Consider the following 15,750-nt stretch of genomic DNA (forward strand, 5'->3'; position numbering starts at 1 on the left):
ATTTTGAAAGACAATATGAACTTTTAATAGTTTGTTTTTTTAAATGACCTCCCACTTTTAGAGGATTGATCCGCGCCAACATGTAAAAATCATTCTTAAAGTTCAGGAGTTTTAACTCAAAGTTTTGCTGTGTCACAATAGCTGCCCAACAGCATTTCTATTTGCTGCCCAGTGTTAGATTCCCATATGAGTGCCAAGCAAATTGTAGAGTTTATTTTCCTCACAACTTGGGTTCCGCTCAAGAAAAGCGTGAATGTTAACGCTGCTTTTGATTTGATCCTCACTTCCTTACCTCTGACAGTTTCTGTCACTGGCCCTGCCTTTAGCCCAATGCTGCCAATACCCATCGAGGCCCGCTGCCCTCGCTGTCAAGGCCATAGATGTTCACTGGTACTCAAAGCAGCCGAGTGAAATCTGGCCACTCCTCCTGTAACTCCGAACAACTGTAATTGTCTCCACCTTTGTCTCCACCTTACTGCGACCTGTCAGCTCTCTCATATAATCACTTTCTGCTTCTCTCACTCTTTGTGCCTGACACATGGCGGAGAATGACAGATCATCGTCCTGTCCTTCAGTCCTATCGGCAGCAGCGCGTCCATTATTGTCTCCCCTTTATCTTGACCTGTCATCTCTCTCTTTCTGTCTGTCCTTTATCCCCATGTCTGTTTCCCTCTCTTTCTCTAACACACGCATACATACCCTTGCACCGTTGTTGTTTTGGCTCTGTCCAACTCGCTGATAGACATCCGGTGCCACAAAAGGAGGCAATCTTAGTCCAGCGTGGAGCCATTGTTGTCTCTAATAGAATGGACTGAGAGGTGAAGAGGAGCTATTGATTCAGTAAGGGTGGGGGGGGGGGGGGGGGGGGGGGGGGGGGGTAGGGAGTGAGAGAGGGAGCGAACAAAGTGGTGAAAGAACGGGGAGACTGTTGACACCTGGCAGACAGAGAAACATCGACTCCATGCCTTTTTGCGATGCGCTGGCGAGTCGGAGCAGCTCCACCGACTTCCCGGGTCGGACGCGGTGGATGGACAGATGGCGGGAGAAGAAGAGCGTGCATGAATAATAAAGGCAGCAAGAGTTGATTTCCTCCTGTTGCCTCAGCTGATCAAAGATCCAAAATATTGGATTTGAAACAGAGAGGAAGTGAAGGGTGGGAATGTTCTTTTATAAAAAAAAGAAGAAAAAAAAAGAAAAATGGAGAAAATAGGACTGACATAAATAAATGACAGAGGTGTGTGAGTGGATAAGGGAGTGGAAGGTGAGGCAGCAAACTGAGGAGGAAGGAATGGAAATTAGGTGAAAACAGCAAAAGTAAGAGGAATTGCAAATGGTGGAAGACGGGGAAGAATGAGAAAGTATCTTATTATCTCAAATATATCTCAAGGAGGAAAAAAAAAAAAAAAAGACTGGCCAAACAACAATCAGTCACAAAATAAAATGCAGAGCGGCATGGAACAAAATGAAACACCAGGGAGCAAACAAAGCAGACGAGACATAATAGCATGTTCAAAACACTTAGTCAAGTCTGGCCTCATTAGCACCAGCGAGGTGATGAAAACAGACAGCGAAATGGAGAACAGAAGGTGGTAGAAAAGACTCGGAGATTGATTTGGGAAGAAACGAGAGAGGGGATAAATGCCGACGTATCAAGAGCGTAGAACGGAGTGTGAAATATAGGGGGAAAGTAAGGGAACGTTAGTAGATGAGGGCTATAAAGAAGAAAATATGTAAACGAGGAAAGGGGGATTTGGCAGTGAAGGGAGGAACAAAAACCTGATAAATCAAGCACCTAAAAGCAGCTTCAAGCAGGAGTTTAGAAAGCCACAGACTCTTCTATGCATAACTCATTTTGGGGATTTTTGGGTGTAATTATGTAACTAGAGGAGAACGAAATTTGAATAAGCCCACATACAGAGAATAGGGTAACATCGTAGTGAAAAGGAGCACATGTCGGTGTCTTGCTGTCTTGTGATCGCCACGTTGAGTTCGGGTAGGCAGAGGCATGCTGGAAATGACAAAAAATGACCTGCAAACCTCAGAAATGTAGCACGCCAAATATGTTTCGAGGACAAAAGTCCATTTTCTCCAAAACACTTTCCACCTCAAATTCTTCAGCTTTAAGTTTCCCTTCCTTCCCAGCGTTGTCTGTTCAATCTCGACAGCCGCGGCGGCTCACAGGCTCTGCCTGCTGTGTCGTTATCGGCTTAATTCGGCTCGGCTTTAACCGAATGAAGCTGTTGATTTTTTTATTTATTTTTTGCCGTAAAGTGAGATAAAATCTATAACTTCCTGCATGACAGAGACCTTTTCACGCAAGAAACCAACTGATGGGGGAATCTAAAGGTTAACAAAGCCCGTCGAGTATGTGGGTCACCGGTGCTGTGAAAATGACAAGTCGTGACTTCAGCGTCAACAAAGCTTTTGCGCCACGCAACAAGAATTTTCAGCAAGTTTGCAGGACGGAGATTTTTGACAGACGCGTGGCTCGGCAAATTGGTGGGGGCAAGCAAAAAAAAAAAAAGAAAAAAAAAAGTCCAGCCAGAAGGGCATGATTAAGGCAAAATGGGAGACAAGGAGATGGAAATGCAAAATAGGAAAAAAGAAAATGAATGTGAGCATGGGGAGGGGATAAAGGAAACTGTGGAAATAAAGCTGTTAGAAAAGCAGGAGATTGAAGGAAATGAAGGGGGAACCGAGCAATCGGCAAGACATATGAGCGAACTCAAGTGCAAGGTATAAAACTCCAAAATGCAACAAGGCGATTTGAAAAGAGATGCAGAATGAAAAAAGCAAGAGGGAGAGAGAGGGAGAGGCAGTTGATTAAAGCCAGCAGCTTCAATAATGCAAATGTAATTACTTGTACTGGCCCCTCACACTTGCTTAGCACCTCGCCACATTAATACTGTGGTGTTGGAAACGGGGAGACTCTGGACAGAAAATGAAGCGAGTGAACAAATGTAAAGGCGGCATAAAGCATGCAAAGTGGAGTTGAAAGGTGATTTAGATAGTGAACCAAGAGGAGGAAATTTGAAGGTGTTTCGGCGAGGGCAGAAAATGAAGCAGAATGAGCCGATAAGAGCAGAAGCGGGACAGGTGCTATCGGAAGGCAAACCGTGGGAAGACAAAGCAAATTGTGGGCATAAATTACCCATAATTAAAGTAGTGCCAGGTTGTCGTAGCAGTGGGAAGGGAAGTCGCATGTTGTGATGGCCAATTAGAGCGAGGCTCCCAGAACCCAACTGTCTGCTGTGCTGCAGAGAAATGAAGAAATGCCGAACGAATGTTTTATACGACTATATTTCTGAATTGTGGGACGTGAGACACTTTTTGGGATCCATAGGCAGTAAATAGCATAACTCTACCTGTACTGCGCTTTCAAGTTTTTTTCAAGTGGAAGTGGAACTCGTTGCCTGGCATACTAAATACTGAGCTTTCAGGCTTCCTGCCATTTCCGTATGAACTGACTTACTTCGATGCTTTCATTTTTAATATCTGGCAAGTCTTTATGTGGTCTCCTGTAATTATTGTAGCGGTTCCGTTCAATGTGTTCAGAAATGTATTTCAATCAAATACATGATACTTTTACCTTTTTACTTATTTACGTTCATCCAGGCCGCCTATTAAAACTGTAAAAAGAAAAGGTGGTGCTGCGAAATGGAATCCCCCATGAACCCGGCATGATGTTGAAAGTGAACGTGTCACATAAGCACGTTGTGTTTTTATGGCGATATAATCATTCAGTATAGTTCAATCCAATCTATTCAATGGAAAGCCTCACAACTTGCGTTAATGAAAAGTAATATATGTAAAATGGACAGTGTCTTTTTTTATGCTGTAGGAAATGTTAAAAAAAAAAAAAAAGAGAGAGAGATTACAGTTTCTACACTCGCAGCTGCTGATGGAATCGGGAGGACACAAGTTTCTGCTGTGCCTGAAGGACAACTAGAACTGTTTATTGCTAAATGACTTCTGTTGCCCCTCTCTCTCTCTCTCTCTCTCTCTCTCTCTCTCTCTCTCTCTTCCCCCCATCTGTGGGATAGTTTGCCACATCAGCTGTTCTCCAGCCACAATGAAATGACCCCTCAAGGAAACCTAATCCTCGGTGTGTGCGCGTTTGGTCGGACGCCCCCATGCAAAATGCTTATGTGTCATTTTGGGTTGGATTGTATTCTGCCTGCCCCGGTCGTTACTGTGAAGTTCAGTCTTTTGTCGTCACATTGAAAGAAACCGGCACTGAGGTGTGTATGAAATCGATTTCCTAAATCGGTTTAAAAAAAAAAAAAAAAAGCAGCATGCGCGCCACTTCATTTACCAATATGAAGCTTTAGATTTGAGGAATGTCTTTGTAGAATCTTGTTGTCATCGTTGTCCCCACGTCAAGTAAGACTCGACCTTGAGTGTGTGCGACCTGGCAGTCGTATCTCGGGTGCAGCAGCGAAAGCATCTGGCATGAAAATTGAAATAAACCTACGCAGTGTCTTGCTGAGGAAGTCCCTGTTTACGAGAATAGCCGAATGGATTGTTGGCATGACATTAATGTTAAATATCGTTATGGTAATCAAACCGAACATTTGTTGCTGCATATAGAAAATGAAGATGAAAAATAATTGAGATGTTTGTTCTTTTATATGAGAAATACACATATTCAGAATGACAGTATTTCACATATTGTCACTAATAAATGTGTGCAGATCGTGGGTAGTCTTCAAGAGTAACAGTATTTTAGATGGTTCTTCTGTCGGTTCCTCCTGGTACTTGATCTGAAGGACTATGCAATACTTCAGATGAAAATATATTGTTTTTGCGGAATGAAAATTTTCCATTTTCACTTGATAATGTTGCTTGAATGTATTAATTAATTTACTAAAAGTGTTTAAAAAAAATAAAAATCATTCATCGATTCAAACATTTATAGTTTTCAAAGTAGTCTGGCTGATAACAGCTGGCCGCTCTCTGCCTTTTGCTCAGAAGTTGCCGACATTGTTTTATCTTGTGCCTTTTAATGAATGAAATTGTAACGTTAAAAGCAGGGGGAAAAAAGGGCTTTCTACCGCATACTGTGATCTCTGGCAACTCTCCAAGGTGGGGTTGAACCCCCAATTTGGGAACCTTGCCTTCGCTAAATCCGGGGGACAGAATCCATTGAACCAGTTGGACTGCTGAATTATGCAACAGTCTTTAAGTATGCTTAGCATAGCATTGTGAAGCAATCCAGCAGATAAGAGCCCGCGAGGATGCTCGAGCTGAAAGTGGTTGTGCTGCTGAAATTAAAATACCGCAAGACGGAATCACGTTATTTTTTGTGAGCATTGGATGCGGGGGAAAAAAAAAAAAAAAATGACGGCTAGAAAATAACAAGAAAGGGTATTTGAATCACTGTACTATAAAACTCAGCTTGAATTCTATATATTTTTTTTCTGATATTTCGATGTTTTTGCTTTCAAAGAACAAGACCGCATCCTATTCATTTAAGACATTGTGTGAGCTGGTGTCCGGGTCTCCCAGTATTTCTCTTTTACTCATTTAAAAAACACTTTTCCAGCCAGCTCATTTTAACGCCGGCATTATCCAGTCAAGATGAGGCCCAGTAGTTATTGGAAAGAGGATAATGGTGAAATAAAGACCCGGGCCATCAGCACCAAATGTGAGGCCGAGTACTCGTTCAAACCTTTCCTGTGAGTGTCTTTTTTTTTTTTTTTTCTTTCTTTCTTTCTGCCGCATTTACAATCCCCTCTCCGGTTTGCCTCGTCGCAGGTCGGAGCAAACACATGTTCTGCTGTGCCAGTTTGAGTCGCGCGGCTCGTTGTTTTTTCTTGATAAAGTACAGCCGAGGCTTTGTGCGAGTTGTGAAATGGGACCCGGAAAAAGTAGGCTCAAGGTGAAAATGTGGATTTTTCAGCCCCTTCAAATGCGAGCCGTAATAACGCTGACTCCCGGGTCAAGTGGCTGTGAAACACACAACGGTAGTTTTCTCAACAAGGGATCAATTTCACGGGTTTAACAAAGAGTTTTCCCTCTGACAAAACCTCTTTTTTTTTTGGTCGCTGCAGCTGTTGTGTTCACAGGAGTTTCCTGAATGGCCCGCCTGCATCTAGTTTTTCAAACATTTTACAACCCGAATTCCTTTTATTTTTTTGCACTTAAGGACTACTTAAAGAACAATCCTGTTGCAGGTCACCGTTTCAAGGTATTAAACTGGTGTAGGTGGAACTCGAGTTCTTATTGACTCTGGGATTTTTCTTTCTGTTTTCTCCTTTCCTTGTGCTCCCCAGGACAACTATACATTTGCTCAGCCAGGCATTCAGAGGAAAGTCAAGGCCTTGGAGGAGCTGGTCAGCAGGATTGATGGTGAGTCATCTGCCTCGCCTCCATCCATCCATCCTTCCACCCATCCAGAAAGTACTCGCTGTTCACAGTTCTGCTGCTTTGACTACATTTGCCTTTACTTCCTCCACGTCCTTCCTCTTGCATCTTTTTTTTTCTTTTTCTTTTCCCTCTTTCTCTGGCACATTGTTCATTCTTTTATTTATTTTTTCTTCTCTTTACCGAGACCTTTTCTTCACAGCGAAACACAAAAATACACATTTTCTTCCTTTGTGAAAAAATCTGGAGAAACATAACAGAAATTATGTTTATGAAGAGTATTCGCAGGGCCTCTTGTGTGTTTGTCGGTTCATAGTCTGAACTCACTATGAATTATGTAACATATTCATATTTATCTGTTTATCTTTGGAGTGCAGCAAGGGGAATCTTAATCTGTCCCTATTGTATACACTCACACACACACATATTTCAATTGTGGAGCCTATTGTGTGGCGTTTGGCCTTGTATGTATATGCTTTTCATACATTTCTCTTTGTCTGGGAGAGTATACAATTCGTGGTTTTAGCGGTACGGAAAGAAAAATATTGAATTGTTGCCATGGTTGTGGTCACTCTGGTCATCCACACATTTTCCCGAAGAATATCCTATTGAAAAGAAACGAAGGTGACATACAGGGCAGCCATATTCCTCAAGTATGTTGTGGCTGTTTTCACCTCCAGCTCGGCTGAGAGCCACATTATGGAGCCAAACGTACAGTCGCACCCGACTTTCTAAACTCCGGTTGGTGAACTGAAACACGGCTGAAATCACACAGGAGGAGCCGTTACTGGTTCACCTGAGCAGGTTTGTTTACCTTTTGAAGACTGGAAATAGACTTAAACGAGGAACTTTAACTCACTGTGATAGTTATATATATATATATATATATATATAAAACATTTGTGTGTTTGAACTCGAGCCAACCAGGCAAGTGGAAGTTGTTTTCACGCTTTCGATTCTTCCGAGGTTCCTGTCAGCGTGTAACGACATGACACTACAACTTGCGCCGCGCTAATTTTCATTCGGCTGGGCTGTCTGGAAATTGTGTACTTGCTCGTGACTATTAACACTGGCAAAAAAAAAAGAGAGAGAAAAACTGTGGCCTGCTGAGACCTGGAAGCTGATGTATGCACATGTACACAGCTCGGTACACACACGCGGCGTTAATTAGCAAACTTGGTTTTCTCTCCCTGGCCTCTACTGTCTTTTACCTTTACCCCCCCCCCCCCCCCCCCCCCCCCCCAACCAACACTCAAAGCAACGCTCGTGTCACCTTTATAGAAAGTTTCGCCCGTCCAAAACTTTGTCACTTAAAACCCGTGTGGCGTTTGCAGCGCCTCACGATGCATTGTGCAAAACAAGGTCCTATCAAAGCAAGCTTTTGTACAATGGTCATGTTCTCGGATAACCTTGGTGCTGTCCGACTATCCTGTCACCCGCTCTGTCAGCCAGGGGGAGGAGAGGACTCACCCGCTGCATTCAAATGGAAGGAGCGTGTGTGTGTGTGTGTGTGGGGGGGGGTGAGAATGTCAGACAAAGTTGGCGAGTGCGTGGTGGCGTCTTTTAGCATGCGTGGCTGACAAGAACTTGCCGATATAGGGGTTGCGTGCAGTCCGGTGATGAATACCAGAGGATGTATGTGTTTTTTTTTTTTCATTTTAATGAAAACTCCGAGGTGTCCTCCACCACACCCAAAAAAGAAAACAATATGACTCGACATTTTCGCTGTATCTTACTCCATAAGTGCCCTGTCATCATAGTCGGGCCAGGGACATTTTATACCTCGCTCGCTTGACATTAGCCGCTCTAATGAGATCACAGATAGCGTTTATCTTGTGTTACGGGATTGTTTTTCGCCCTGCTGTCGACATCGCATCTGTTTGGGGAACAATGGCCTCTCATCGCTTCCAAAATTACCTATCAAGCGCGTATCAGATGCAGGGTTATCCAGAGTGCTTTGATAAAATGTGGGGTCGTGTCTTCCCGTAGCAGCCAGCGAGTTGGTAGAGATGTAGAAGCCCAAAAGAAAGAACGAAAAGAAAACAACTTTTCTTGAAATTTCTGATAGAAATTCAATTTAAATCCCTTTTTTTTTTTTTTTTTTTTTTTTTTTTTTTTATTCCTCCGGAAAAGAAACCTGATCATGAAGTGTTGTTCGCCTTACAAGTAGTTTTTGAAAACCTGAATTGTTTCAAGATTCAGCAAACGAAGCATTACCACACATTTGTCATCGAAATGTCACAGTGGTTGAATTAATTAAAAAAAAAAAGAAAAAAAAAAAAGAATTATCTGAACAAGTTATTTTGTGTCAAATATAATGAAAAAAACACAAAGATTTTACACATTTAAAGGAACAAAATAAACCGCATTAATCAGAAGCGTCGTTCTATACCAGATGGCAGTCTACATAAATATTCCATGAGCTACAAATCAAATCGCAATTGCTTAACCTCGGAAGAAGCAACATTTTATCGTGTTAGATTTTGCAAATGCAAATGGCTGCTGTTACTACCATTCTTTATCTCCTATACCTTTGAACACAGTGGGAGAGAAACGGACAAGAAATGGTTTTGGGTTTGTGCCACGAAGCCTCAGCCGTTCCTTCACTTTGCTCCCCTTAATCCCATTTCACTTTATAACCTTTGCCAACTATTTTGGGGAACTCTCCCATCCTTTGCAAAGTCATAGGAGAAAGTTTGAATAAACGTTTTTTATTTATTTTTTCCTCTCAGTTCAAACTGATTTTAAGCAGTTGCACATCACTCCATGCTGTTTGACATGTTATCTCTCTGATGGACCGCCACGTGAAGCGCTTGTGCGGCGGCGGTCCGAGAAGTCTAACAAAATCATTGGAGCACGTCTAAAGACGGCGATAAATTTCAAGGTTTTAAGGATACGGTTTAATGACCAGAATGTCTGTGGTTTATGTCCCGGAACAGAAAACACTCCCTCCTTCCTCTCTTTAGGTAGGTGAATGAGTGTCAAGGTAGGGCTGTGCTCGAGGAAACATCCATCAAGGTCCACGGGGGTCCATAAAAAGTCCAAATGTCCCTTATTTATTTCATTTTAATTGGCATGTTGTAAAAAATGTTTTGAATGATCCGGTATTGCAGGGTGTGGGACATTAAATTAGATGCGTTGTAGTTAGGACGTCTTTTTAAATATACAGTAGATAGAGGGAATGAAGTCTGTATCCAGTCCAGGAATCAATGAAACAACATTTGGAAACCAAAAACGATAGGAAACCAATCACAATGTGTTCCAAAATCAACCTAAGCAAGTTAAAATAATGTCGCGAATCGATCAGAAACCAAAACATCTGGGCCGAGTATCGCCAGGGGAAGCCACATTATGATATATTAGTACCATATAAAGCCTCGAAATTGATCGTACGATCTGAGGTCAATTAAACGTTAAGACACAAATCATAAAAACATCGGTTTGAAAAACCATCCGCTTTCAACTTCGAATCAAAGTTGAATTTTCTCTGAAATATCTGCTCCTTCTGTAATTATCCCGCTTGGAACCTGTGACGCCAACTCCCATTTGCCTTGCTTGCCGGCAGCACACGTACCCCCTGAAAAGACAAGCCACTTTGTCAGCATGTAATGTTTCTCTGATCTCTTTATCTCTCCTTTATCTCTCTGTGTATTTGTTGCATGCTAGTGCATTAGAAGGAGTTCATCAACATGCAAATTGCCCAAAGGTGAATTTATTTATGCAAATGAGGAGGATGCACTGGCAGTATGCTCGCTATACTCGGATTTGGTTTAAATGACTGGTGGCTGGATTCATGAGCCCGTTTCACAATAGGGGACATTCTTCTTTTTCTCCTTACAAATCTTTAAAAATGTCCTTACGATGATTTGTGCTTCTGTCCGAGCAGTCGCTCTAAATTGTTGCAAATGGTTTTGGTGTGTGACATTTAACCTGCGTGTCTTTTACAAGTAGCCATAAAAGGAGTGTGTATTGATTTCCTGCTGTTTGGTCTCTTGCTGTGGCCCGAGGTGGGTCATTTACATCGTCCCCCCAGTCGCGGTCTCCCACTACAGCCTTACAATCACCCTTTGTCAAACACTGCGCACCGATTGTCATATACCCTTTTTACATGCGTTTGCGTCAAGAGCTTCATTGACGTCTTCATCGGGAGCCTCTTCCAGTCTTTTATCCAAAACCCTCAGGAAAATGTGAGACTTGTATAACTACACTGGCAGACCGCGATCTCTTCGAGTCCCTTTGATTTTAAAGTCTTTGGGGGAAAAAAAAAAAGCGCTCAGATTTTCAATATTACATTAGCTGTCTTTTGTATTTATTTTCCCTTGCTTAGCTTTCATGGTGAACCTGCACACTTATCCAAATGATAGTGTTTGCACACATTTTTTGGTTGTTTTTTTTTGCTTATGACGTAACGTTCAAATTCCAATCACATCTCACACACACAGTCAATACCATGATTTGACCTTATGCTCATTAATCGTGTAAGAGGAATAAACCGCCACTCATCAGGTTGCGGACGGTTTCCGTTCTCTATAGCTACAGCCGCATCTGGTAGATGAGACTCTTTGTGTAACTAAGATTTATTCATGAGCATGCCAGAGATACAAGCACAAGTACCTATTTTCAAACAATCCACACAGTGCGCTCAGCTAAACAACAGCAAGCCAAGCTGTTCCTCAAAAAACATGCAAATGCACCACAGAAACACATATTTTACTATCTGATGCACTTTTTTTTTTAATGAGATTGGTCTTTATATTAAAAGCTGGATTGGCTATAAGCACATTTAGTGGGCACTGAGGGAAATATTAGTAACTCATTATTGGATTTCAACGGTTTATATTCTAGTAGAAATACAGTATATCTTCCATAGTGTGTGTGGAGGTACGACGTCGTTCAAGTGAAATATGGCATAGTGTTGTTTTATTTGTTTGTTTTGTTCTTTTCGGCAGGACCTTATTTTCTCACTTGCAATAGTGTGACCAATTTGAACCTGACCGATTTTCTGAAATCATTAAAAGGCACAAGTTCAGGGACAACTGAAATGCACCATAATGCTAAATTCAATAGAGCCGGGTTTCTTAAGCGTAGCGGAAACAACACTCAGACCGCTTCACTCTATTTTTCACCAGAAATTGCCTTTATGTTGAGATTATAGTATTTTTCACTAATATTTGCTTGGTTTTTTGCAAAAATATACACATTTTCATCACATATACTCTGTGCCACATAAAAGAATAGTGTTCAAATTCAAATTTAAAGGTTATTTTACCGCTCCAGCCCACTCGAAATGAAATTGGACTAGGCTCCTGAACTAGAATGTGTTAAACACCCCTAACATAGAGGCTTACACTAATGACAACGGTGTAGTGGTTAGCACTCCTGCGTCATTGCAAGCACATCCACAGTTGGAGTCCAAAGTTTGAGTGGGAGCCTTTCTCTGTGGATTTTATACGTGTGCTAAGTTTTTTTTTTTTTTTTTTTAAGGGTCCTCAAGTTTCCTCCCACAGTCTAAAAACAAACATTTCAGGCCAATTAGTGCCTCTAAATTGCTTGCTGGTGTGAATGTGGGCTTTTTCTGTATAGTTCTTCCTTTGTGTTTGATGGATTCTACACCCGTAGTCTGGCTCCAACAACCCTGGACCGTAAAATGGACAAAGCAATAAAGAAGATGGAAGCGCAAACTAATGACATGCGGAGAATATCGTGCATCCAGTTGCCCCTGCCAACATTACCCATGATACTAATGTATTTATAAAACTTTATCCTCAGACTAAAAGCCTTTTCTCTATGCAAATGCAAACTCCCACCATCGGTTCAAAATACAACCATGAATTCAGGCCGAGCCAAAGAGTATTTTAATGAAGCCTAAAATAGTCTGATCTTACATTTTACATCATAATGCTCATTATAACAGGACATACTTGGACTTTAGAGTAATAGAAAGCACCATGTTATCTGTATCTTATTTAAAAAAAAATCCTCTGGAGAGGAGTTAGTACCTGAGATATGCTTTCATCTCCTTATCGTGTGTATCCATCATGTTTATGTACCCGTCATTGTCCTCCTGTTTAAACACGGATGAGGTTGGGACATGTGATGACCGCTGCTCGAAATGTTTTCATTTAAACGGGTAAAAATCCTCTTCGAATGGCAGCGAGAAGCGTGCCTTTGTCCACCTCAGCCACCGTTGCTTTTGGCTTGTGAAGGCTTGCTATAGGGGGAATGGTTGAGCTTCAAGATTGGCACAATAAAATACGTGCATTCACAGTGCTGCTGTCTAACTGGGTATTCAGGGTCACAGGTACACAACACTGGTGAGCAACCAAGGTCATGCTGCCTGGGATGTGGCAAAAAAAATTTGATTTAGTTAAATCTGTACTGAAGCTGGCAAGAGGAAAGTAAGAAAAACAGGCAGAGATTTCCTGGAGGTGAGGTCAGAGTTAATATGTACAGTATACTCACTGAAAGAGGGAGTCTTTGGAAGAGATAAAAGCAAAACAACAAGCATAAAATGAGCACATTTAAAATAAAATGGCACTTTTAGGATGGCAACAGAGCCGAGAGGATAAAGAAATAAAAGCCGGTCAAAGTGGGAGAGAGAGGGGGGGGGGGGGAGTGGTGCTGTAATTACATTTTCTACCAAGGAGAGCATGAAGCGGAGCAAAATCGGCCTCATCAGCAGAAACCTGGGAGCCACTCACCAGTCACTGTTCGACCTCTGACCCCCGACTGTCCGCGAGCCCGCGGGCTTACAGTCCACCGCGGAGAGCAGAGCGGCTGGCTACATGGCCTCCATCCTCAACTTTAACCGGTGGTAGGGAGGAGGACGAGAGTCATCAGTCAATCAGTGTCGACGTGACATGTTGTTCACAACTTCCCCGCTCGTAGTTCATAACTACCCCTTCCCGCACGCTGAGCGCCCTCTCAGCTTGGCAGCAGTTTGAGTTTGGAAACTGGAGTTTTGCTTTCGGTTATATTGTTCACATTGTGGTATTTTCCATTTATCTGTCCATCTTCAGTCACTTTGCTCTACTTGGGGGTTGAAGCTGATCTCGGTGAGGTGAACTCAGGGTACGCCCAGAAGAAGTCACCATCGTATTTATATAGTAATATTGCAAGCATTTCTTTGGGCTACAGCAGGAAGTCGGGGTACCTGAAGAAAACTCATGTATAAGCTAGGGATCATGCAAACATGTGCCTGGATCCTTCCACGATTAGTTGTGTGAACAATTAAACCTCTAAAATCTGTCTGGTTGACAGAAGTACTAGGTAGTTGAACCTATCTGTGTTTTATTTGCAGTACCAGGCACCATTATTGCCATTATCTAAAGAGAGTATATTCTAACGAGAAAATAACCTAGTATTTTAAACATGGCAGCTCCCCGCCACTAGTCGGAGCTACAGAGCCATCATATGGCACTTTTCCTTCCGCTTAAAACTGCTGTTACAAAACCCGACGGTGGGGAGGTGGAGAGATGTTGCGATAGAGATATAGATACAGATATTAGAACAGAACGACGGCTGCCTTTGTTGGAGATGCTAACCACACCATTCAGCAAGTTGTTGAGTCTGAAAACATGTTCATTTTTTAGACTAGTTGAGTCTAAATTAAAAAAAACAAAAAAAACCTCGCCCCGACACACTCTTCACCTCACCCCATTGCAATAACTCCTCGTGACAAACGATGGGAACTTTCCTACCCACCCCTCCCCCTCTCCACGTTTGGCGGAGTTGCTAATATTAGGCAGAGCAAGTTCATTAGTGTAATTTAACATTGTCTAAAGTTGTTCCAGTCCCGTGCCCCCCCCCCCCCCCCGGTTTGGCAGCTAGCTAAGATCTGTCACCGTGATGCATCCGCCGTTAATGAGCTCGCCTTGTTTATGCTTTTACAGCAGCATGTGATAATTAAACTGCAGAGAGGAGTGTGAAATAATAGCCCTGTGTTTACTTTGCACCCCGCTCGTGTGGTGGGGTGTGTGTGCATAATTGTCGAACATGCGTAAGCGAGCAGCGGGAAGACAGGTGCCATTCAAGTGTTGTTGTGTGTGTTTTAGAGTGCCGATGTATGTGGAAAATGTTCCCATAATGTTTCACCAATTAAAGCTTTATTAAAGTGGTAGTTTAGAGGGGTTTTTTTTTTCTTTTTTCAGTCCGCTCTAATTAAGAGCACAGAATGTGAGGAGAGAAAAGGATGCTATACTTCCTCTCTAACTGGCTTCTCTCATAGATCCTCTGGCAGCTCTATAATTACAGCTCTATTATGAAATGTGTTCATGCGCGAGTGTGTGTGTGTGTGTGCGCGCGCGCGCGCGCGAGAGAGCGAGGAAGAATGAGTGTCATGGGTTTGATAACTGAGGAATAGGCAGTCACCGAACACTGAATGCTATTGTTAATCTTTTGTTATGTAAAGGAAGCGTAAAACAAACATTTATCAAGACGAGCGAAAGGAGCCGAGGCAGCCGTGTCCCAGCAAGATTCCCCTCTGACATTTCAGCCTCTCGGCGAGCGCTCCCGCCAGCGCGCCATGTCATGACACTGACACCGGCACCTACGTTTTGAACCCCACGCCGCGGCCATATTGCCGCCGCCTGACGCGGCCATATGGCCCCGCTCTCCGTGTGGTTTCTGTTCGGGAGTAAGACGCAATCCGGACCAATTATAGGAGGCGGAAACAAAACATTCTTTATGGCCAGAAGGAGACAGATGTGGGGATCTTAATTGCCAGCTGATGTTTTGTGTTTGCAAGTCTCGAGCAAACTGCAGTGCTGATGGATGCTTATCCTGAGGTGCCCTCGGCTAAAAACTATACCACACAGGTGGGAATCTGATTGATTGATCCGTGTTGTGTAATTAAAAATCCAAAAGGTTAAACACAATTGAGTTCATTTTACTGCCGTGTATTACTAGCTTGAATTTACCAGTGATTGCTGATTCGTACACCCACTGAAACGTATCAAATGCTTTGTTTTTGGCTTCCCGTTTCAGAAAAGTTTTTACGTTTAGACAGCAACGTTTTGAAAACGGTGTCTGTTTCTAGACAGAAACACTGAAAACAATGTGTTTGGTCCCAAGACATCACAGTTTACTGATGTCTTTCAAAAGCCTCTCATGCAGGATGGATTCCACTGAGGTTTTCTTAATATCTCAAGAACAGTAGTTACATTTAATACATCACATCCAGGCTATTGGGGATGGTAACATTTTTTTTAAATGGTACCTGAACACCTCTCGAGGAGCCGGATAATAGAAGTCATCCACCAATATTTCTTTAAAGCCTCATTCGGAATGTTGATCATTCCTATGACAGCTTCAAATAGTGCCGATTTGTTCACAAGCAGGTAATCCTTGGATGTTTCCCTTCACTGCAACAGCACACAAGTAGAC

The 15,750-nt window shown here is 42.6% G+C and overlaps 1 protein-coding gene across 2 annotated transcripts in view; it reads left to right on the forward strand.

Moving 5' to 3' along the window:
- Nucleotides 1–15,750, forward strand: part of tbc1d22a (TBC1 domain family, member 22a) — a 111,458-nt gene that overhangs the window by 78,640 nt on the left and 17,068 nt on the right. For both annotated transcript variants that reach the window (XM_080491656.1, XM_080491655.1), the window contains exon 11: nucleotides 6,276–6,351. In XM_080491656.1, coding sequence (XP_080347782.1) covers nucleotides 6,276–6,351 — 76 coding nt within the window. The remainder of the gene's footprint in view (nucleotides 1–6,275; nucleotides 6,352–15,750) is intronic.

Source organism: Lipophrys pholis (assembly GCF_963383615.2).
Source record: "Lipophrys pholis genome assembly, chromosome: 22".
NCBI lineage: Eukaryota > Metazoa > Chordata > Actinopteri > Blenniiformes > Blenniidae > Lipophrys > Lipophrys pholis.